The following is a 22890-nucleotide window of genomic DNA, read 5'->3' as shown; positions in this document are numbered from 1 at the left end:
ATAGTATTCACTAGTGTAATGATGAGAAGCTCCATGTTGTATGTGTTGCTTCTTTCGGCTCCTGCTGCCATCCATGTCTGTCTAGCTGTCTTGCCTTCACATCCCTTGCTTGCTTGAGGTGTTGTCCTAAAGAAATTCTTGAAGTTATACCGGGGACCAAAGTCTGAAACATTATCATTTTATAGTTACAACACACCTCTTCTCTTGATGGGTGTAGTCCATGGAAAGAGAGTCTTTGATTTGCTCACAAGGAGCAGGATTTAATTGACTCCTATGTAGAAGAGGAATTGGAGTTAACATTAAATTCTTATTTGACTCAGAGATTAGATATTGTGCTCCTACTATGATATACTTCCAGTAGGTCATGTATATGCTCTAGAGCAGGAAAAAAGTGCTGAGCACAGGATGATAGCAGATGGCTTGAAGTTGGGGATTTAGGATGAACAGGTCTTATTAGATTAATTTGCCATATTAGCTTTGGTGCCTACTTGGTGAAGTCTGTAGAGTTGTAAAGTCTGAAGGAAGGACTTTTTTTATTCATTTATTTCTTGTCTTAGCACAGTCCCTGCTCAGAGCCAGTGTTCTATTTGACAGTCCTCATTCTCCAGCTTTATATTTTATATTCAATCCATTACCTTTTAATAGGAAGATAATCCTTTTCTTTCTTTTTTTCTGACTGTACCATATGGCTTGTGGGATTTTAGTTCCCCAACCAGGGATCGAACCTGGGTCCTCGGCAGTGAGAGCTCAGATTCTCACTGGACTGCCAGAAAATTCCCAAAAAGATACTTACTGACATTGAGGAAGCAGTTAAATATAGTTTTAGTGAAAACTTAAAAAGATTCTTAGTCACTGCTGGAGTTTAGAGGAAATTTGGAGAAAAATACCATCTTGGCATTATCATGTCATAGTATTGATTAACTTAGAATGGCTCTGAGCCCAAGAACTATGCAAAAGAGTCATGCAGATGTAATTCTGTGCCCTTTCAAGACAGAGTATGAGAGCCGCGTGTGTGTACCATGAAGACGAAGCGGGCTTACCCTCAGCTGAGAGCCTGTAAGGGTTCCTCACTGCCAAAGGAATCAGGTGCATACTCCTCGGAATGAGGTGGAGACTGCAGGCTGGCCTGTCTCCCTGTCTGACCTCTCCTACTTCTGTCCCCCGTGGGACGCTTGCCTCGTCTGGTGTGTGGACCTTTCTTCTGTGCGTTCTCCAAGATTCCCCTCCTTGGCCCCATCTCCTGGTCAGGACAGTCGGGACCAAGCCTGTCCTGTGGCGTGATTCACATGGCTTCTGTATCATCGTATCTTCACTCCTTCCCTTGAGGCTCTTATTTCCTGTTCTGGACAGGTCTTTTGACACTGGAGCACACTGTGTGGTCTTGCTCTGCATGAGGCTCCGAGGCCCGCCACCTGCCTGCACTCCTCCAGCACACAGGAAGCCTTCAGTGAGCGCTGGCCATTGGTAGTGGTGAGGCAGTGCCGAGAGGACGATCCTGGGGGAATTGGAGGTTGTTCTGGCTCTGTATGCTTTGCTGTGAGGGACATGATGGTATTGGCTTCTTGTGGAGAGCTTCATGATCCCCGAGAACTGTGGAGGAAAGGTCACTGCTCTGTTTTGCTTTTCCCTGATTTCCAGACTGCTACTTCGTTGTGTACTGTCTTGCTTTAGGAACTGGAGTGGCTCCCCATTTTTCTGAGGGCCATTTCCCCCACATGCCTCTACCACTCCTGGGCTTCTGGCCTCCAGAGTGTCTGTTAGCTCAGGTCACAGTGATTGACAGTGTGGGGTCCCACATCGTACCAGAATTCCCATCCAAGCTCCATCATTTACCAGTCCTAACCATGTGACTTTGGACAAAATCCCTTACCTCTCTTTCCCTGTCTAGTTAAAGTCATGGTCCCAGCTTTAGGATTGTGGAATTTAGTATTAGCTCTTGTACTTGTTATGCTATTACTTCTATTGTTGTAATGATCACACCCATCACATTGCTGCTGCTGGTTTGTGGATCTGTCTTCTATGTGGTGGGGATTTTGGAGAGCCAGGATTCCACCCTGACGTCCCAGTATGCACAGAGCCAAGCCCAGGTCAGGCATAAGTGGCTCCCTGTCAGCTGGTGTTAAGTAGGTGCTAAGTAAATTGGCTCCTGGGAGACAAACTAGATGCTAAGGGGTAGATTTCAAAACCTCTGCATTTTTTTTAAGGACAATTTCCCAAGTATTAGGAAATTACATATTTGTTCAGTGAAGCTGTTAGCAGCACTGTTCTGATTGTTTTTTTTTTTTTTTTTTCCTCACCCAAACTGTCTTTATTTTTCGTTTGTTTGAAAATTCTTTTGATCATATCCATTAACTATTGACGGATCAACAGAGTCTGTTAAAAATAGAAAAATGTTGCTTATTCATACAGCCTTGCTCATATAGAATTTTTACCAACCCTAAACGGCAAGAGTTGTGTGGGAAGTTGGGAACAGACAGCACTTGAGATGCAGGTGGCACCTGAAGTGCAGAAGTTCTGGTGGGAGTAGGGCTTGAGCGCTGCCTGCGATTTAGGGTGAGTCTCAGCTTTAAGGCTGATGTTGAGTAAGCCTGTGCTCAAGGTGCCGAGAGCAAGGGTTAGAAGCTGGAGGAAAGGGATGGATAAGAGGGAGATTTTGAGCACTTGGTCTCGGACAGCAAGGAACCCCAGGGGTTATCTGGTCAAAGGAAGGAGACTGGAGTTGTGGCGAAGAACACGAGCTCTGGAGCCTTGGAGTCAAATACTAGCTGTGTGACTTTGGGCAAGTTTTCTGACCTCTCTGTAAAATGTACAACTTTAAAATGAGGCTAATAGTAATCTTGCTGTTACGTGGAATAAATGGTTTGTGCACTGCTTAAAATTTAGTGAGTGCTCAAATACTAATTCAGAGCTTCCCAAACCATCTGTCATTCCACATTGAATGGGTTACCGTTGTGCTAATCCCCTCAGACTTTGAATCATACAGTATTTCTGTTTCCTTACTGTGCTACAGTGTGAAGGAGCTGCGATGTAGCTGTTATTGGTGCTGTGCATTCACGTCCTGGGGCCTCAGGGCAGACAGAGGCTGTGCTTCTGCTCTACCTTCCTCCACACCCATTGGCTCTACTCTTCATATTAGGGTGTGCTTCAAATGTTTTAATGTTTATAATTTCCCTTTTGTCACTATAAAAGCGACTTATGTAGATTGGCATGTTACCACTATTAGTATCTTGATATGTACTCTTTCAGATTATTATTGTTGTTCACTTGCTCAGTTGTATCTGATTCTTTGCAACTCCATGGACTGCAGCGTACCAGGCTCCCCTGTCCTTCACCATCTGCCAGAGTTTGCTCAAATTCATGTCCATTGAATCGGTAATGCTGTCTGACAATCTCATCCTCTGTTATCAGCTTCTCCTTTTGCCTTCAATCTTTCCCAGCATCAAAGTCTTTTCCAATAAGTCGGCTCTTCGCATCAGGTGGCCAAAGTATTGGAGCTGCAGCTTCAGTATCAGTCCTTCCAGCGAATATTCAGAGTTGATTTCCTTTAGGATTGACTGGTTTGATCTCCTTGCAGTCCAAGGGACTCTCTGCTGATAAATCTATGTATGTTTGGTACCAATGTGGAAAGTGCATATTTGCTTTTTGTTTAAACTAACATGAGGTCATTTTCTGATACTCTTCTGTAACTTGTTTTTTAGTGGTCTTAGTGGTCTTCACTGTCCTGTTAACATCTGTGTCATTAACACCCAGTCCATATTCCAGTTTATCCAATTGTCCCAGAAATCCGTCTGCCTCCCAGCTTCCAAAATTTTGTTGCTGTTGCAATATCTCCTGTTTGCTTTGTCCTTATACTTAAAAAAAAATTCCCTCTATAATATTGTCTTAGTGGAATTTCAGGAGGGAGCAGAGGTAAATGCATTTGTTTAGTGTGACGTCTTTGAACACTCTTGATGGCTCCTTGTCTAGCTTTTGCTAACTGAAGCTTTGAGGAATGAGTTGGGCATTCCTTCCGGAGCCTCCTAATCCATCTTTACACCCCACCAACAACAGATGCATCCGTCTTTATGATGAACTTTTCCCTCTAGCTTCCATCTGATGACCTTAATTATAACTGCTCCTTCCCGTAATAGCCCATCAGATGTTTGAAATGGAGACTATTACTCCCAGTCATCTTTTCTCCTCACTGGAGATTCCAGGCTTTTCTCACAGGGCAATTGCTAGTCTCGTCTTCATCACAGTCTGTTTCTTCTGATTTCTTCTCTCGTATTTACTTTAGGTGTGTGACTTCCAAAGTAAACTCAGCTTTCCTGATTGGGTCTAATCAGGAAAGGATGAAGGAATTCCCTGGCAGTCTAATGGTTAAGACTCTCAATGCAGCGGGCACAGGTTCGATCCCTCACCTGGGAACTAAGATCCCACATGCTGCACAGAACAGCCAAAAAAAAAAAAAGAAGCTGAGGCTTATGGAGGCAAGGGAGTGTGTTTTTGAAGTCACATGGCCAGTTAGTGACAGAGCAGGATTCGAGCCAAATCCCATGCTGTACCCTGTTCCCCGACATGAACAGGGTAAAATTAGATTATAGTTAAAGGTTAGGGTAAACAGGGCTGTAAAGTAGATAAACCAAGTTAGCTCTCGGGTCCAAAGAGAGTTTAAAATAAAAAGCCCTACTAAACCTGAGATGCTACCCTAAGCCAATGCTTTGTTTTTGGCACTTTGTAACCAGTTGAACGTTTTTTCGGTGATTGCTTTCTTCTGAAATTATTTTGGGACAGGGGGCTTACTCTCTTGAAAGAGACGAGATGATGATGATGTTGGATGTTGTACCTACAGGTAGCAATACTTGTCCACACATGTTCTGCAGAACATCATGAGTTACTATCCCGAACTTATTTGTTCTTTGAATGATATGTATGAACTCTTCCCACAACAATAACAAAAATCACTGGTCTTAAAAAGTTTCAGTTATTCAGAATTTGGAACCCATATCTGATTTTCTTGCATCTCTTGTCTTGTAGGCCTTTGCCCAGTTTGATGCTGAGGGTGATGGTACGGTTGATGCTGAGAACATGTTGGAGGCCCTCAAGAATTCCAGTGGAGCTAACCTTCAGGGAGAGCTGAGCCACATCATCAGACAGCTGCAAGCATGCTCTCTTGTTCCAGGTGAGGCCCTCATCTGAGGGCTGAATGCTGAAGAATGCTCTCTTAGAGCCCAAATGAGCTTTGCTGTAATATGGGTTGTAATTAGACAAGCTTGTGGGCACCATGAAATAGTCATGATTTTCTGATAGCCTTCATTAAGCTCATGATCTGAATGTGTGTTGAGTATAATCATTTCTTGTGTTCCCCACACAGCGGTGGCTGAGCAGTTCTCCCATCTTTATGACCCTTTGTCATGAGGCCACCTTCCTTACTGGATCTCTCTGTTTCACTCTCTCAAGAAGCCTTCCCTGGCCCCGGTTGTAGGCTTTCTTAGCATTGTGTATTTGTTTTGTTTTTTTTTCCCCAGCATATCACTGTTCTAGTTAATTAATTATTACTCACTTGTTTGTAAATATCTGTCTTCACTTTTATCCTATGAGCTCCATGAGGGCAGGGAACCTTCTCTTTTACTTTTGGTGAGTCCTTACATTTAGTAGTTTGGCACTTGGTAGGCACCCAGCTTTTTTAATTTTTAGAAAGCCATTGCTCTGAAATTTGTGAGAATAAAAATAGCTTAAAATGAAACAGTACCTCTACATTGTCTCTATGAAAAAACCTTGTCTATATTTTTTGATGGTTTTATTTAGGGAGCTCAGAAACAGAATCAAAATAAAGTTACCTTTTCTTGTTTTTTTTTTCTATTGAGAAAGCAATTGAGTTTGAAAGGAAAAAATTAAACTTGGCATATCATCCTTTTGGTTTAGTTCATTTTATCCAGGAGCTTTTCTGCTTTGTGCACTTGGAGTCATAATATTTAGCACAGAGGATCTTGGGCAGCAGGGAGGCAAATAGACTCGTTGGATCCATAAATGTAACTCTGATTGACCTCTCTGGCTTCCTACTGAGGATGTATTGAGCTAGGGAAGGAGGGTTTCTGTATATTAATGAAAAATGCTTACTTCTGCTCTTCTTCAGATTGTCTTGAATTATGTAATTTTTATAGAGCATTATAGATAGCCTGAACATGTTAATTTTTCTACTGTTCTCATGGCAGTAAAAATTACACTTTAAATTATGCATAGCTAACTTTTAGCATTTTGTATTATCCCCACCTCTGTATTACCAGCATATGGGTAGCATCAGGGGCTTTATTTAAACACCTTAGAGAGATGTTTTGGGAGGAGGGGACAGGAGTGGCGACCAGGGGATCCCCAGCACTTAGTGAGTTGTTGCTCTGAGTGATCCTGAGGAGCAGTGGGGATTAGTCTAGAAAAACTCGGGGCCCAGATCCCTAATCGGGGGTCCAGACCTTCTCTAGCAGTGTTGTGACTTGGGACTTTCTACTGAAATATTTTATCTGTTATTTTAACTTAAAAGAGTTTTTCTTTTTTAAAAAATAATAATCCTAGGCTGAAACTTGGTGAGCTGAGCTCACCTCACTGGTGGAATCCCACTTTCCTGGTCCCTCTGTCTAACCTAGACTGATACTCCTTTCATATCTCTTTGTATGAGTGCTGAATGGTTAAAAGAGACAGCCCATTTACCAGATTCATTGCTTATTTCACCATGTGATAAAAGTTTTCCCATTATAAGCATCAGTCTGTTCGGAGCAGATCAGTGCAGTACCAGCAGCGTCATCACATGAAGTCTGGGTATTACCCTGAGTGTCCGTTAAGAAGAACTGTAAGAGGAGATATGAGGGATGGCATGAACTTCTGGGCTTGGGAGATCAAACCAGGGGCTCCTGGTTTTGTGTAGAGGCAGAATCAGATGGGCCACTTCTAGGGCACAGTTTCTCCTCAGTCTTTTGGTTAGCTTCAAAAATTAAAGCAGTTTCCTTCTGCTCTAATATAATCTTTTTGTTTCACACTTAAAAGCAGTTTCTCCTGTGGACTTCTGGAATCTTGCTCTAGGTGCTGCTCACTTGGGTGTGCTCAGCTTATGACCGTTCATCCAGTAATACAATGATAATATATGTACTTTTGTTTTAATTAGAAAGTAAAAGAGAAACAAACAAACAAAGAAAACCCTCCCCAGATCTGTAAGCATGTCTGAGCTCTAGGAAAAGCTGCCGTGTTTATTCTCTCTTCACTTAACTGTCTGAGTCATGTGCACCTCAGTTGAAAGCATGTTATTGTAGCTGAACCTACAATAACAAGAGCAGGATTCCAGAAGTCCGCAGGAGAAACTGCTTTTAAGTGTGAAACAAAAAGATTTTATTAGGGCAGAAGGAAACTGCTTTAATTTTTGAAGCTAAACGTGAGACTGAGGAGAAATTGTGCCCTAGAAGTGGCCCATCTCATCCTGCCTCTTCCCTTGTGGCTCAGCTGGTAAAGAATCCGCCTGCAGTGTGGGAGACTGGATTCGATCCCTGGGTTGGGAAGATCCCCTGAAGAAGGGATAGGCTACCCACTCCAGTATTCTTGGGCTTCCCTTGTGGCCTAGCTGGTAAAGAATCCACCTGTAACGTGGGAGACCTGGGTTCGATCCCTGGGTTGGGAAGATCCCCTGGAGAAGGGAAAGGCTACCCACTCCAGTATTCTGGTCTGGAGAATGCCATGGACTATATATATAGTCCATGGGGTTGTAAAGAGTTGGACACAACTGAGCGACTTTCACTTCACTTCAGACATGGCCTGTTTTGTGTTTTTGAAAGGTTGCTGAGGTTAACGTCAGACAAAATGCAGCCAGGGGAGCCACTTAGGATATCTGGGTGGGTGTATGAATGGAGGTGTTGAAGCCAGAGTCTGGACAGTGACCAGAGGGAGGGACAGATGGAGGAGACTCCAGAGGCGCCCCCTGCCCAGAGAGAGAAGACTGGAGTGGTGGAGGAAGCACTTGGAAGCGGCGCAGGGCCTCTCTGCAGTCCCTCCCCTGGGTGTTGTCTCAGCGTGTACCCGAGCCTCGTTCCTCAGCTATAAGAGGAGGGTACCGGTGCCTTCTCCTCCCCACCCTCCCCCCACCACTTACCATGGGGGCTGACTGCAATGATGTCTGTGGAAGGACCTTGAAAACTATAAAATGCACTCAAGAATTGTGGTCAGGTTAATGGCTGTGTTTTCATTACCGTTATTTTCGTAGCTTAGTATAAAAGCAGTTACGCCATTACAGTCTAACGTGATAAACATTATTCCTAGCCTATATTCAATATGCAAAACTTCTTCAAAAATGTCGTTAGTATTTAAATTTATAAATTAAACATAAAAATTGGGAGCTTGGATTGAAAGAAATTATCATTATTCTAAGTCTTCTAAAATGTCTGTGAAACTACAGTGAAATTAATTTTGAAATTGAGATCACCACTGGTTCATTTCTTAAAAACGTCTTTAGGTTTTTAAATGATTAAAGCTGAAACTACCAGAGAGGATTCTTAATGGCTGCTTTTGATTCAGATAATTCTGCTAGGCCACCAGGCAGGGAATGTGGAACCTATTGTGGTAGGTTCCCAAAAACATAAAAAATGGACTTTTTCTGCTTAGGTTTCATAGACATATTTTCAGAGTCCAAGGAGGGCCTGGATGTCCATGCGGCGATGATCCTGCGCTTCCTGCATCGCAACCGGCTCTCCAGCACCGTCATCCCCTACCCCATGTTGGACCACTGCAATAACATGAGCACCATGAGGGCCTCTGTTCTGAGGGAGTCTCTGGATCAGCTGGTACAAAAAGAAAAGGGTATGTGTGCGGGGGTGGGGCTGTTCTTGAGGATGTCTGGTGATCATTTCTTCCAAGTGAGTGTTTATTGACAGGATGAGCCAGCCCTCCTCCCTGCTTTTATTTCTGAAATTATAGTGACCAGTTTGTAGCAGAAGAATGTGAACTGTTCTCCCTTTCCGCTTTCCCTTTCCTTCCCCTCCCCCTCGCCTTATTCTTAACCCAACTGCTTTCTTATCACCCAGGTCTCCGCTCAGATGTGGCAGGCCTCTCCTCATTACTCTCGACCTATGCCCCCACTGCCACCACTTCCCCTCTTTGGTCACAGTCCCCTTTGCAGGTTTAAAAGCCTAAATGGCACTTATTACCTGAAGTTGTAGCATTATTATTTACTTACATTTTTGTCTGTCTTATTCGCTTCATTATCCTTGGGACCCAGAACTATGCTTGCCACACAGTGGGTACTCAGTGAATAGTTGTTGAATAAACGAGGGAAGCCACTACAGGCTCACTGGGGACCACAGCAAAAGTTGATAATATGAATTGGCAGGTCCGTGGAGCCCCACAGTCCAGAAATAGACGCCGTTGCATGGGGGACATGGTACCAGATGTAGTTAGTTAGCGTTACAAGTCAGGGCAGGAAGTGAATGAGCCTACAGATTGGGTTAAGGAACTGGTTAGACATTTGGAGAAAAAAATAAAACTAGATTCTTAACCCACTTAATCAAATAAATTTCACATGGATTAAAAAGTTCAACCAAAAAGAAAGCTGTAGGAAAGAGTGCTAGAAGGAAGGAGTTCCACTTTATAAAAGCCCTCACATGGGAAAACCTCTCTTAAGTAGAACATGAAACTACAAAAGAAAAGATTAGTAAGTTAGACTGTATGTGAATTTCAAGTTCTGTACAGCAAAAACATATCATAAGCAGAGTCAAAAGGCAGATAGCATTTTACGGAACAAAGGTGTATTTTGTAACATTGTGAGTGTTTTTTTGTTTTAACTGACCTTGGGCAGTTTTTTAATTGCCTTAGTTTCCTCATCTCTAAAATGAATTAATACATAGAAAATGTGTAGAAAAAAGGCCTGGTTCACAGTAAACAGGCGATTGAACTGAACTGAACTGAAATATTACTTATTATGTGTGTGTATATATACATTACATAATATATACAAAATGGATAAATTGATAAGACTTGTGACCCAGTAACAAGTAGATGAGGATAGGACAAAGCCATACTCAGAAACACAAGCGGCTTACAAACAAGTGGCTTGAAAAGTCTCACTCATAATTAAAGAAATGTAACTTAAAACTATAAGTCACCATTTTCATCTCTTAGTTAGTTTTGCAAATATATCAGTGATTTATGCTGTACTACCACCAACCCGTGGAGCAGTCCTTGGCCAATTTCTTCTTTATACATGTTGTCCAATTTAGAAGGAGATTTTACAGAGCATTTATTTTTCTAGGGCCAAAGTGCCAGGAATATTTCTGTTAGATATTTTAAATGACCTTTTTAAAAGATGCTTTGTGAAAAAGATGTCATGATAAAATCTGGTTTTTCTCACAGAGAGCCCTGGAGATCTAACTAGAAGCCCAGAGATGGACAAACTCAAGTCTGTTGCGAAATGCTACGCTTATATAGAAACATCCTCCAACCCTGCAGACATTGACAAGATGACAAATGGAGAAACCTCATCCTACTGGCAGTCAGATGGCAGTGCCCGCTCACACTGGATTCGGTGGGTGCCATAATACCAGATTCTTGGGTGAAGGCCCAAGGAAATTACCTGCTTTCTTTCTCTTACCCTGTCTGCTGCTGCTGCTGCTAAGTCGCTTCAGTCATGTCCAACTCTGTGCAACCCCATAGACGGCAGCCCACCGGGCTCCCCATCCCTGGGATTTTCCAGGCAAGAGTACTGGAATGGGGTGCCATTGCCTTCTCCCTTACCCTGTCAGTGTGTTAAAAAAAAAAATCATTTAAAAAAAATTTAGACTATTTTTTAACTTAACTGCCTAGTTTTTTTCTTCTTGTGATTATCTGTGATGATGCTGTAAGAATCAAGTTAAAAGAATCATGTGAAATTATATACCCATGTTCGTATACTCATAAATACGGATAATTTCTTTACTGGTATTTTAAGGGAGAAAATTAACATTTGACTAGTATTTATGATACTGACTTCAGATCTTTTTCACTAGTTTTTCAGGAAGGTTAGTGTCACAAGGAACAAGGGATACTTTTCTTATATCTGATGTGATTTTAAGATCATTTCTGCACATTTAATTTATGCAACTAAGTTGGCCAGTTTGGTAGAGAAAGAGGGAATGTGTGGTCAAGAATCCTGAAGTGAAACTGATGACAGGCAACCGTGATGTTTCTATATGTTCTGAAGCTGCTGTCTAAAATATCATCTGTCCCATCAGAAAATGGCCTGATTTCAGTCGGTGGAAATATAAGTAATTACTGTTTTCTCATAAAGGATAAATAAGCTCTTTAGCCATCTATACATGAGCAAATCTCAGTTCTTTGGATACAGTTAGAACTTGCTTCATACTGGGTAGAGGCATTTTATTAGAATGTTCATTTTATACTTTCCTGCCTGTACTGGTATCTTAAAAGGAAATAGAGGGTGTCCCTCGTGGCTCAATGGTAAGGAATCTGCCTGCCAATGCAGGAGACATGGGTTCGATGCCTGATCTGGGAATATCCCACATGCCTCAGAGTAACTGAGCCTGTGCGCCACAACTATTGAGCCTGTGCTCTAGAGCCTGGGAGCCAAGACTCCTGAGCCCACATGACAACAAGTCCTGAAGCCTGCACCCCTAAAGCCTGAGCTCCACAGCAAGAGAAGCCACCACAGTGAGAAGTCCATGCACACCGCTACTAGAGAGTAGTCCCACTTGCCACGACTAGAGAAAAGCCGAGCAGCATCAAAGACCCAGCACAGCCAAAAATAAATACATACATACATAAAGTATAAGCATTAAAAAAAAAGACTAGATTGATCTTGAACTGAAAGGGATTTTAGAAACTTGGGAAGGTCATAAGAACTTTGAAACTAGTAGCCAGCTTTTTAAGTTAGTTGCTTTTAGGGGAGTCAGTCTTTGCGTATATAGCACCTACAGGATCTTGGAGGTGCAACTTGTGGGCCCTGCCAGTTCTCAGCCTGTATAAAACATTTGTCGTTTCTGCTCTCTCTTCGTGTTTTCCAGTCTAAAAATGAAGCCAGACGTCGTACTCAGGCACTTGTCCATTGCTGTGGCGGCCACTGACCAGAGCTACATGCCGCAGCAGGTGACTGTAGCAGTGGGGCGGACGGCCAGCGATCTTCAGGAAGTCCGCGACGTGCACATTCCCAGCAATGTCACTGGCTATGTGACACTGCTGGAAAATGCCAACATCAGTCAGCTCTGTGAGTCAACCAAGAGGCATCTTGCCCTTCTAACTAAGAGGACTGGAGGGGAGGAAGAAAGGTCCTGTTTTTTGGCAGGAAGATCTCTGAAGTAGAAAGCCTGTTTGTTTTTCTTGGAGATCTGATTTGCGTCTCATTGTGCACATAAAAGTGGTTGTTACTTCACCTATTCGGTGTTTTGAAAAGTTATAGAAAAGCAGTAAAATCTTTTTAAATTAAAAAATTTTTTTTCTTATTAGAAAATTAGAAATATTGACACAAACAAAAAATTATTCAAAGTCCCACTACTCGGGGATTGTAACTGTGAATTCATTGGTATGGATCCTTCCAGTCCTTTTCTTATTTTGTGTATGTATATAAATACACACACAGACATATATATATATATTTTTAAGAATACTTAAAAATAGGTTTGCATATATATATGTATATCTTTATGTATCTTTTTACAAAAGTGGTGATATTTCATTCATGCTCTTTTGTAACTTTGTAACGTGTTGTCTCACCATACATTCATGCACACCTTTACTTAGTGTTGTTAAGACTGTGCCTTAATTTTAAGAAGCTTTTTCTTCTTAAATTTCAGTTGTTTCCATTTTTATACTATTATAACCTTGCTTCACACATAGCATTTTGGAAATAATCACGATTCTGTGATTTCTTTCCAGGCTTATTTCATTCAGGGAGCCGGAATGCTTCATGTTTTGTCTCATTTCTCCTAATGCTTTCCTGGGCCAAAAGAAGTATTCTTACTTTGCTCAGAGGAACTGAGGCCTAGGGAGGTAGAGTCTTTGTGTCTCACCCCTAGGCACAGAAGTAGTTAAGCTTGTGGAGTAGCAGCTTCCTGTCTTACACTGTGGTGGTCTTTTCTCTGAGTTGTGTCCTTTTTAACTTCTCACCTCCTCCTCTCCAACCCAAATAAGAAATTCTGACAGCTCTTAAAAGTGAGTCATGCCTATGTCATCTATTTGGACTTGATTATTAAAAAGAAATCCTCACAACGGCTATGAGCCAGCTGCTGTTTTATAACTAAATCTAAATTTTGGAACTCTAGGAAGAATTATAGACATTTCTTACCATGTGTTTAATCAGGATTTTAAAAATACAGTTTGTGTTGATTTTCAAGAGTCATAAATTCCTATGAAGCATTGTGATGTAAAGATTTAAGCCCCCCTTAATTTTGCACGTGATACTTTTGGCTCCTTAGATTGGTCACTGCTCTTTTGACAGATTGATTGTATACTTGCTCCATTGTACACACCATTTATTTCTGGCATCAAAATATATCTTTAGCATTTTCTTTTCGAAATGTGAATTACTGTTTTGCTTTTAGTTGGAAGCCTAGCATTTGCTGAACTGAAGAAGTTAATCCAATACTGAATTTGTTGTTTGCACTTGACAGATGTCCAGATTAACATAAAGCGTTGTCTTAGTGATGGATGTGACACTAGAATTCACGGTCTGAGGGCTGTTGGCTTTCAGAGAGTCAAGAAGTCTGGGGTCTCAGTCTCAGATGCTTCTGCAATATGGTATTGGTCTCTACTGACATCTCTGGTGACGGCTTCCATGGAGACAAATCCTGCCTTTGTCCAGACAGTGCTGCGCAACACTCAGTAAGTCACTGTGCTTTCCAGGCCTGTCACGGCGTGCTCTCTCTCCAGCCCTGTAGGACAAGTCACTGAGCACCCTCCAACCCTCGAGACTCACTCAGCAGCCGGCCCTCAGGTGCCCTGTTGTTTCCTGTTTGTGCCTTCAGCTTCGGTCCTGGGGGAGGGTGGGGCTGGGCCACATATGCCATTCCTATCCCTTACCCCCTGGGGAACAGCTGCTTGCATTTACATAGTAATTTATATGGGATAAAACACCTTCAGATGCTATATATTTTTTACCCACTTACATCATAATATGTATGTGTAAAAAGTATCCCTATTTTCCAGTCAAGTGTACGGTGACCTTTCCTGGGATACATGACCAAGCAGTGATGGATCAGCTGGAGGTCTTTGGACCTCGGCCCTAGGTTGAAGGCTCTTTTCACAAAAGAGTCAGATCTTTCCAAGGACATTAAACTAGTCTATTTTTAAATGTAAAGCACCTTTGGAAATTTCCTTTTAAAAAAAACTGTTAAGGTGGACTTGCCTGGCCATCCAGTGGTGAAGACTTGGCGCTTGCACGTCAGACGGTTCAAGTTCGTATTTTGTGAGGAGGTACTTGGAGACTCTAAATATCGCATTCCTCATTAGGCTTCACTTGACGTGACTCATGATTCCTATTTACTCCTGCGGTTGTTATCAATCACAGCTTGCTTCTCAGTTTGGCCCAGATTTGGCTGATAGGAACTTGGACATGTGTCCTTTTGACATGTCCTCATCTTGGAACTCTTCCTCACAACAAAATATTCCGGGCTTACCTTGAATGCTCCTGCCGTAGTCCTAGGATTAGCCTTTTTTCTCAAGAGTTGTGGTCACTTTTAGTGGAGAGTTGTGTTTAGGAACTGAACAAACTAAACCCATTGCTGTCGGAGTGTTGCTTCTCTCAGTGGACATAGCTGGGAAGTATATGTCTGTAAATGAGTAATAGACACGTGTGTATACATAGACACATCGCCTCCTGTATCTATTTCTCTGTCTGTAACACTGAAAACTCTTTTGAGTTTACACTGATAGTTCTAAGCCAGGGCTACCATGTTCATTCTGATTGTCTCTCTTTCTGTGTTTGTAGCTCCCTGCTATGACTGTGAGAAACTTGGCTCCCATCAACCCTAATATGTTCACTTATTTAAAGAGTCCCACTCTGTATAACCAGCCTGCCAGCTCCCCAGCCCTTGCCTGAACTCCCTCCTCACCTTCTCAGGGCTGACATTCCATACCAGGCTGTCTCTTTGCTCAGTACCCTGCTCCAGTACCTCACTGGGCCACCATGCACCCCACCCAGGCACACATGAGTGCCTGCCTTGCACAGCCCTACTCTGTGGACTGAATTTTCAGGAAGGAGAAGAGGATGAGTTTCCTACCTTGTTTTTGTGCAGTTATGCCAAGTTGTCGAAGATCGGATATATTTAAAGTTTATATGCCTGATATTGTCTTCACAACAGGTTAGGTGGATTCTCGCTGGATGCCTTCTTTATCTACAAACAGTATTTAGAATGCCGTTCTCAAGTCTAAAATTTAAAAAACATGTATTTCTGAGTTAAACAACTCGAGAAAATCAGAGATACCAAAGGAACATTTTATGCAAAGATGGGCTCGATAAAGGACAGAAATGGTATGGACCTAACAGAAGCAGAAGATATTAAGAAGAGATGGCAAGAATACACAGAAGAACTGTACAAAAAAGATCTTCACGACCCAGATAATCATGATGGTGTGATCACTCACCTAGAGCCAGACATCCTGGAATGTGAATTCAAGTGGGCCTTGGAAAGCATCACTACGAACAAAGCTAGTGGAGATGATGGAATTCCAGTTGAACTATTCCAAATCCTGAAAGATGATGCTGTGAAAGCGCTGCACTCAATATGCCAGCAAATTTGGAAAACTCAGCAGTGGCCACAGGACTGGAAAAGGTCAGTTTTCATTCCAATCCCAAAGAAAGGCAATGACAAAGAATGCTCAAACTACTGCACAATTGCACTCATCTCACACACTAGTAAAGTAATGCTCAAAATTCTCCAAGCCCGGCTTCAGCAATATGTGAACTGTGAACTTCCTGATGTTCAAGCTGGTTTTAGAAAAGGAAAAGGAACCAGAGATCAAATTGCCAACATCCGCTGGATCATGGAAAAAGCAAGAGAGTTCCAGAAAAACATCTATTTCTGCTTTATTGACTATGCCAAAGCCTTTGACTGTGTGTATCACAATAAACTGCGGAAAATTCTGAAAGAGATGGGAATACCAGACCACCTGATCTGCCTCTTGAGAAATTTGTATGCAGGTCAGGAAGAAACAGTTAGAACTGGACATGGAACAAGACTGGTTCCAAATAGGAAAAGGAGTACGTCAAGGCTGTGTATTGTCACCCTGTTTATTTAACTTATATGCAGAGTACATGCCTTGGAGTAGGAAATGGCAACCCACTCCAGTGTTCTTGCCTGGAGAATCCCAGGGACGGGGGAGCCTGGTGGGCTGTTGTCTCTGGGGTCGCACAGAGTCGGACACGACTGAAGCGACTTAGCAGCAGCAGCAGCAGAGTACATCATGAGAAACGCTGGACTGGAAGAAACACAAGCTGGAATCAAGATTGCCGGGAGAAATATCAATAACCTCAGATATGCAGATGACACCACCCTTATGGCAGAAAGTGAAGAGGAACTCAAAAGCCTCTTGATGAAGGTGAAAGTGGAGAGTGAAAAAGTTGGCTTAAAGCTCAACATTCAGAAAACGAAGATCATGGCATCTGGTCCCATCACTTCATGGGAAATAGATGGGGAAACAGTGGAAACAGTGTCAGACTTTATTTTTCTGGGCTCCAAAATCACTGCAGGTGGTGACTGCAGCCATGAAATTAAAAGACGCTTACTCCTTGGAAGGAAAGTTATGACCAACCTAGATAGCATATTCAAAGGCAGAGACATTATTTTGCCAACAAAGGTTCGTCTAGTCAAGGCTGTGGTTTTTCCTGTGGTCATGTATGTATGTGAGAGTTGGACTGTGAGGAAGGCTGAGTGCCGAAGAATTGATGCTTTTGAACTGTGGTGTTGGAGAAGATTCTTGAGAGTCCCTTGGACTGTAAGGAGATCCAACCAGTCCATCCTAAAGGAGATCAGTCCTGGGTGTTCACTGGAAGGACTGATGCTAAAGCTGAAACTCCAGTACTTTGGCCACCTCATGTGAAGAGTTGACTCATTGGAAAAGACTCTGATGCTGGGAGGGATTGGGGGCAAGAGTAGAAGGGGACAACAGGGGATGAGATGGCTGGATGGCATCACTGATTCGATGGACGTGAGTCTGAGTGAACTCCGGGAGTTGGTGATGGACAGGGAGGTCTGGAGGTCTGGCGTGCTGTGATTCATGGGGTCACAAAGAGTTGGACACGACTGAGCGACTGATCTGATCTGAAACAACTCGACTTCCAAAGTTTCAAGTGAAGTGACCAACTGAATACCAGAGTCGTGTGTATTCTTAAAGAAAACTCTTAAAGAAACTCTTTAAGAGATTCTTAAATTCTTTAACTCTTCAAGAAATTCTTAAAGGAACTCTTAAAAAAAAAAAGAAAAGAAATCCCATTAAATGGTCTAGCACTGGGACCCCTGTAGGAAAAAGGCTGATTTATGTACCAGGTTCTCTGTAGGAACACTGTTTCTTAGTAAGGGTTTAATCCAAACAAGCTTCCAACAATGTATTTTTATTTGATTTGAAATTATATTAATACATTTATCGTTGGCCTGGGTTTGTTCTGATTGTGCACCTTACACTCCTAGGAAGGCGCTGCAGCACATGCCTCCGCTGTCCCTCTCACCAGGATCTACAGATTTCTCCACTTTCCTGTCTCCCAACGTTCTGGAAGAGGTGGACAGCTTCCTCATAAGGATTACTAGGTAAGAACTCAAGGTCGATAAGTGGGGTAGGGGGAGATGGGGGGCCGGTGTTGGCAGATAGAGGGCATATGTGCTTGTCACGTCTTTTTTTATTTTTTTAATTTTTCCAGTGTTTCATTTTTTAGTGACTGAAGAGAAAGTGAAATAACGGTGCCCTGCATTAACTAGTAATGTCCCCCGACCTTAGGAATCGGGGGTGGGGGTGGAGTAGTCCTCAGATTCAGCCAGGGCAGAGGTGGCACAGTCCAGAACTCAAAGCCTCTCTGTTCGTGGCACAGTCCAGAACTCAAAGCCTCTCCGTTCCTTCACATCCCCAGCCCAGCACCTGCTTGCCTCCATGGGCAGGTCTAACAAGCCTGGTTGTCCATAGACCTGGGAAAGGACACCCTGATAGCTGATAGAGGAGTCAGTTAGTGTGGGGACACTCAGCTCTGTCACAGTGAGCCCTGAGGACGTTACTGTATTAGAGTACAAACCAGGCCCTGAGACATCTAGACAGTTTTGAAAGTTTCAGGGTAATGTGTTTAAGAAACTAGATAAGAGTGACATGGAGTAGATCTAAAATACGTGACTGGTGCTTGAAGGAAAAAGCCCTTAGCTGTCTGAGCAAGCCAGGTCATTACTCAAGGCTTCTTGATAGCAGGTGCTTATTTATTTTTGGTTTATAAAGTTGGACTTCTTGAAATTGATAGCATTATTTTATACTTACAGATTAAGGTTACAAAGGTGAGGGTTTTATTTCCTATTCCTCCAGACCGATTTAGTTTTTCTTTAGGATATCTTAAGGATTTTGAAAAAGTGTTTCTGGTAAATGGATGAAGCGTATGGCAGGTTGATTTTGCTTTTGGTGATCAGTTACACAAAGTTTGAACTACCTGAATTTTCTCACGTTTTAAGAAGTGAAATGCTTTCTGCTCTTTGTTTGTAGCTGCCGTTCTACACCAGAGGTGGAGCTGACTCTTCTGGCCTTTGCACTAGCGAGAGGAAGTGTTGCCAAAGTGCTGAGCTCTCTGTGTACTGTCACTGATCACCTGGACACACACTATGATGCCTCATCCCTCATCTCATCCATGGCGTCGGTCAGGCAGAACCTGCTCCTTAAATACGGTAAGTGACCTTGGCAAGGTGCACAAAGATGCATGATACCATCACCAACGGGGGACCTTCTGGCATCTTCTTATCTTGTTGAGTAGTAGTTTGTGGGCCGGGGCATTGTACTTATACTGTGGTTTCTGGAGGAACATGTCTTCTTTGACTAAGGTTGATAGGAAGGAGGGAGATGCTGGTTCATTTATGGATGCATTAGCAGAAAAGAAACTTGAGTATCCACTGCACTGTACTCCCAGGGTTTACTGACCTAATGACTGAGGCTTGGTGGCCATTTGAATGCCAGACCTGGCGCAAAGACCCTTGTCTTGGAATGCATCCTCGTGGTAGCTGATAGCTGGTTGGAATGACATATATGGGCAGACATACATGCCAGCCACCACTTTCCCTCCTGGGCCCAAGGGCAACGCATCTTAGCACGTTTCCACTGATCCAGGTTGGAGCTTCTTAATCCTTCTCAACACAGGAGTCTGTAGAGCTACTCTCAGATGATTGCACCTGACACGTGCCGTCCTAGCCTCTAGGGCTGAAGCTTCTGTCCACAGAGTACTGCGTTGGACCCCATCCCGTCAGAGCACTGTGGTCATTCCTTGTGGTGTTTGCTGTTGTTCAGCTGCTTAGCTGTGCCCGACTCTGCGACCCCACACACTGTAGCCTGCCAGGCTCCTCTGTCTGTGGGAGTTCCCAGGCAAGAATACTGGAGTGTGTTCCCATTTCCTTCTCCAGAGATGATATTTGTACCTTTGCCTTAATATTTCCTAATAGTTTACTTTTAATTGTTTAAGTCATCAATAGATATCATGTAAATCCAGTTACCCCCTCCCCAGTTTTGGGAAGATCATTTCTTTGGAGAGGTTGGGATCCATGGCCAGATGGGAGGGATCTATCTGGAAAATATTCTCCAGAAAAGTTTTAGATTCAGTTTAGCTGTTATTTGGGCAGAGAGCCTAAACGGGGGAGGAATGCCTAGGGGGGCTGTTCATTATTGATAATGTTCTAGTTCCAGTTTGGTTTATAGGTTAATAGGGTTATAGAGTTTTCATTACATTACTAAAACAAAAGAAAATGTTTTTTAGATCATGATAGTAAAAGTTGATCTATATAATTTTGAAAACTTCCAAAATTTGCCTAGAGATAATTTTAAGAAACAAAACGCCAAACCCCGAGACATTATTTATGTATGTTTTATTTTATTGATATATTTTAAATTTATTTTTAGTTGGAGGGTAATTGCTTTACATTGTTGTGTGGCTTTCTGCCATACGACAACATGAATCAGTCATAAGTAAGCATACATCCCCTCCCTCTTCAGCCTCCCCACTCCGCCACCCCACCCCACGCCTACCACCCCGCCCCCAGGTCATCACAGGCAGCCGGCTGGGCCCCTGTGCTGAGCAGCAGCTTCCCACTGGCCGTCTGTCTCACACACGGCAGTGTGCATCTGTCAGTGCTACTCTCCCAGTTTGTCCCACCCTCTCCTTCCCCCGCTGTGGCCGCAAGTCCATTCTCTGTGTCTGAGTCTGTATTTCTGCCCTGCAGATAGGTTCATCAGTATTATTTTTCTAGATCCTATAAATATGCATTAATATATGATATTTGTTTTTTCATTATTTATATATTTAAATGCAGTTACAATAAACTTAATTATTGACTCCCAAACAGTGTCTTAGGAATTCCTTTCTCCTCCTGCTCAACACACAACTATATTAAGTCTGTGTTATTAATCTGTGTCTTACGATATGCTTTGTTTCTGACTGGTTGTTATTCTAGAGTGATTCTTTTGGATTGACTTATTCTTTGTTTCTTTCAGGAGAGCAGAAAAGGGTGGTATCCCCTTTTATCTGATACTACTTCCTATGTTAGCTGTTAAATGGGTCAGTTTTTAGTTAGCAATCTGGGTGGCCACAGGCTCTCTGTTTCCACTGATGAGCATTCTAGTTTTCATTTTTTCATAGCGCTAGCTTCAGGCTCTCTCGCTTTCTCTCTTTTCTTTGATCAGGGAAACCTCTCCAATTGACTCTTCAGGCCTGTGATGTCAAGGGAAAAGAAGAGAAGTCAGGGCCTGAAAACCTGCTTGCTGAGCCGTGGACGAGGGACGGTGAGTAGTGGACCTGCGGGGTTTTAGTGAGTGGAAATGGCCACTAGAGGCCCTGTGGAACCACACTGTGGTCTTTGAAACTTTCAGGACGTGCAGTCTTCACTGCCTGTGTGCTTCAGTTGGCATCAATGGTTCCTGAACTGTTTGTGTGATTTCTTTACTACAGTGTTGCCATCTGCTAGGTGTCACTCACCTGTAACAACTTAAAAGTACTTGAATGTTCACATTATACAGTAAGGAGGGGACCACTAGGATGTTATACAGGCAGGTCAAAGGAGAACTCATTAATACATGGAGACCAATAAGAATGCTAACATGAATCTACAGATAGCTGCAAAATTGGTCAGTCTTCATAAGGAATAATCAGCTGTGTTCCTATAGACACAATTTTTATTTCTGTGGACAAGAATCATTTGCATTACTGTCATATTGTACAATTTATAGAATTATCAAGTAGCTTAGAGACAATGAAAGGTGGCGAGAACTCAAAAGAGTGGGTTAAATAAACACTTTGAGGAGGCTTCCCAGGTGGCTCAGTGGTAAAGGATCTGCCTGCCAATGCAGGAGACGAGGGTTCAATCTCTGGGTCGGGAAGATCCCCTGGAGGAGGACATGGCCATCCATTCCAGTATTCTTGCCAGGAGAATCCCATGCACAGAGGAGCCTGGTGGGCTATAGTCCATGGGATCGTAGAGAGTCAGACATGACTGAGGACACATGCAAACACACACATTCTTTTCTTGCCCATTTTGAAGACTCACAATCTTTCCTGACAGTATTTGAGAAACTAATTCCTCTCTCAGGCTTTAAGTCTGCTTGCCTCTAACAGCCCAGCCAAACATCAGTCGTGGTTTTAGGAATGGTTCAGAAAGATGATTAACTGTCTAGTCTTTTGTCTCTTTGAATTAAAGTCACAATCTTTATCAACTTTTTATTTCTTTTTTTTTTTTGTGTGTGTGTGTAATAAAGTTTTATTAAAGTATAAAGGAGATAGAGAAAGCTTCTGACATAGGCATCAGAAGGGGGCAGAAAGAGTACCCCAACTTTTTATTTCTTTATTGTTGCCTCAGAGCAGGGTTGCCTGTATAGTTGAAAAGGTTATGCTCTGACGAAGTTATACCTGGCCCATTATCTGTTACCTGGTGGTTGATCAGCGGGGTTGCATCTGCCTAGAGAGGAATTCTTTTTCTAATTTTTATGAGAGGACCAGATGGGCTAGATGCCTCTGCCTCAAAGGATATGCCTTGGTTTTGTTGGTCTTAGTTCTTAGGGTTATTACAGATGTATCAGTCATCCTAATGTTAATTTTTATTTTTTGTAGGTTTTCTTACAGAGACTGGAAAAACCAGAGCAAGTACTATTTTTTCTACAGGAACTGAATCTGCCTTCCAAGTTACTCAGATCAGAATTATGGTAATTCTTCTGCTGCCTTCTTTCAGAAATGTTACTACTAGTTTTAAAAATAGGGTTGCATTGCAGAAGTCCATGTCACTGGCTTTTCATTGATTTTAGTGATTTTTCTGTGTCAGGCCTGTAGCAGACACAGGGGCAAAAAGATGAATATATTTTAAGTCTGTGAATGGTGTGAGTATAAGGATCAAAAACGGTGAGGAATCCTTTCTTGGGAAGCAACTTTCTTACTTTTCCAGGATTTCATGTATTTGAGATCTCTCTCTGTTGGTTTCATTTTTGCTTTAAGCTCTTTGAATCTGACCACATTACTTGGGAACAGAATGGCCACACAATTCCGGCCCCTTCAATGTTCTTTACTTAGGCCTCTGTTTCCAGGTTCGACGTGGTGGCATCGGTGCCCAGTGTGGCTTGGTGTTTGCGTACAATTCATCTTCTGATAAATTTCATGCGGAAGAACACTTCAAAAGATTCGAAAAATATGACAAATGGAAGCTTCAGGAGTTCAGGCAGTTTGTAAAAAGCAGGTAAGGA

General features: G+C 42.6%; 1 protein-coding gene across 3 annotated transcripts in view; it reads left to right on the top strand.

The window, feature by feature from the left end:
* Positions 1-22890, top strand: part of ZZEF1 (zinc finger ZZ-type and EF-hand domain containing 1) — a 94936-nt gene that overhangs the window by 3453 nt on the left and 68593 nt on the right. For all 3 annotated transcript variants that reach the window (XM_010815902.4, XM_005220201.5, NM_001206129.3), the window contains exons 2-11: positions 5017-5161; positions 8620-8814; positions 10363-10534; positions 12009-12208; positions 13611-13821; positions 17625-17741; positions 18670-18848; positions 20848-20946; positions 22268-22359; positions 22735-22883. In XM_010815902.4, coding sequence (XP_010814204.2) covers positions 5017-5161; positions 8620-8814; positions 10363-10534; positions 12009-12208; positions 13611-13821; positions 17625-17741; positions 18670-18848; positions 20848-20946; positions 22268-22359; positions 22735-22883 — 1559 coding nt within the window. The remainder of the gene's footprint in view (positions 1-5016; positions 5162-8619; positions 8815-10362; positions 10535-12008; positions 12209-13610; positions 13822-17624; positions 17742-18669; positions 18849-20847; positions 20947-22267; positions 22360-22734; positions 22884-22890) is intronic.

Source organism: Bos taurus, chromosome 19 (genome assembly GCF_002263795.3).
Source record: "Bos taurus isolate L1 Dominette 01449 registration number 42190680 breed Hereford chromosome 19, ARS-UCD2.0, whole genome shotgun sequence".
NCBI lineage: Eukaryota > Metazoa > Chordata > Mammalia > Artiodactyla > Bovidae > Bos > Bos taurus.
This window is presented reverse-complemented; position numbering and strand designations above follow the sequence as displayed.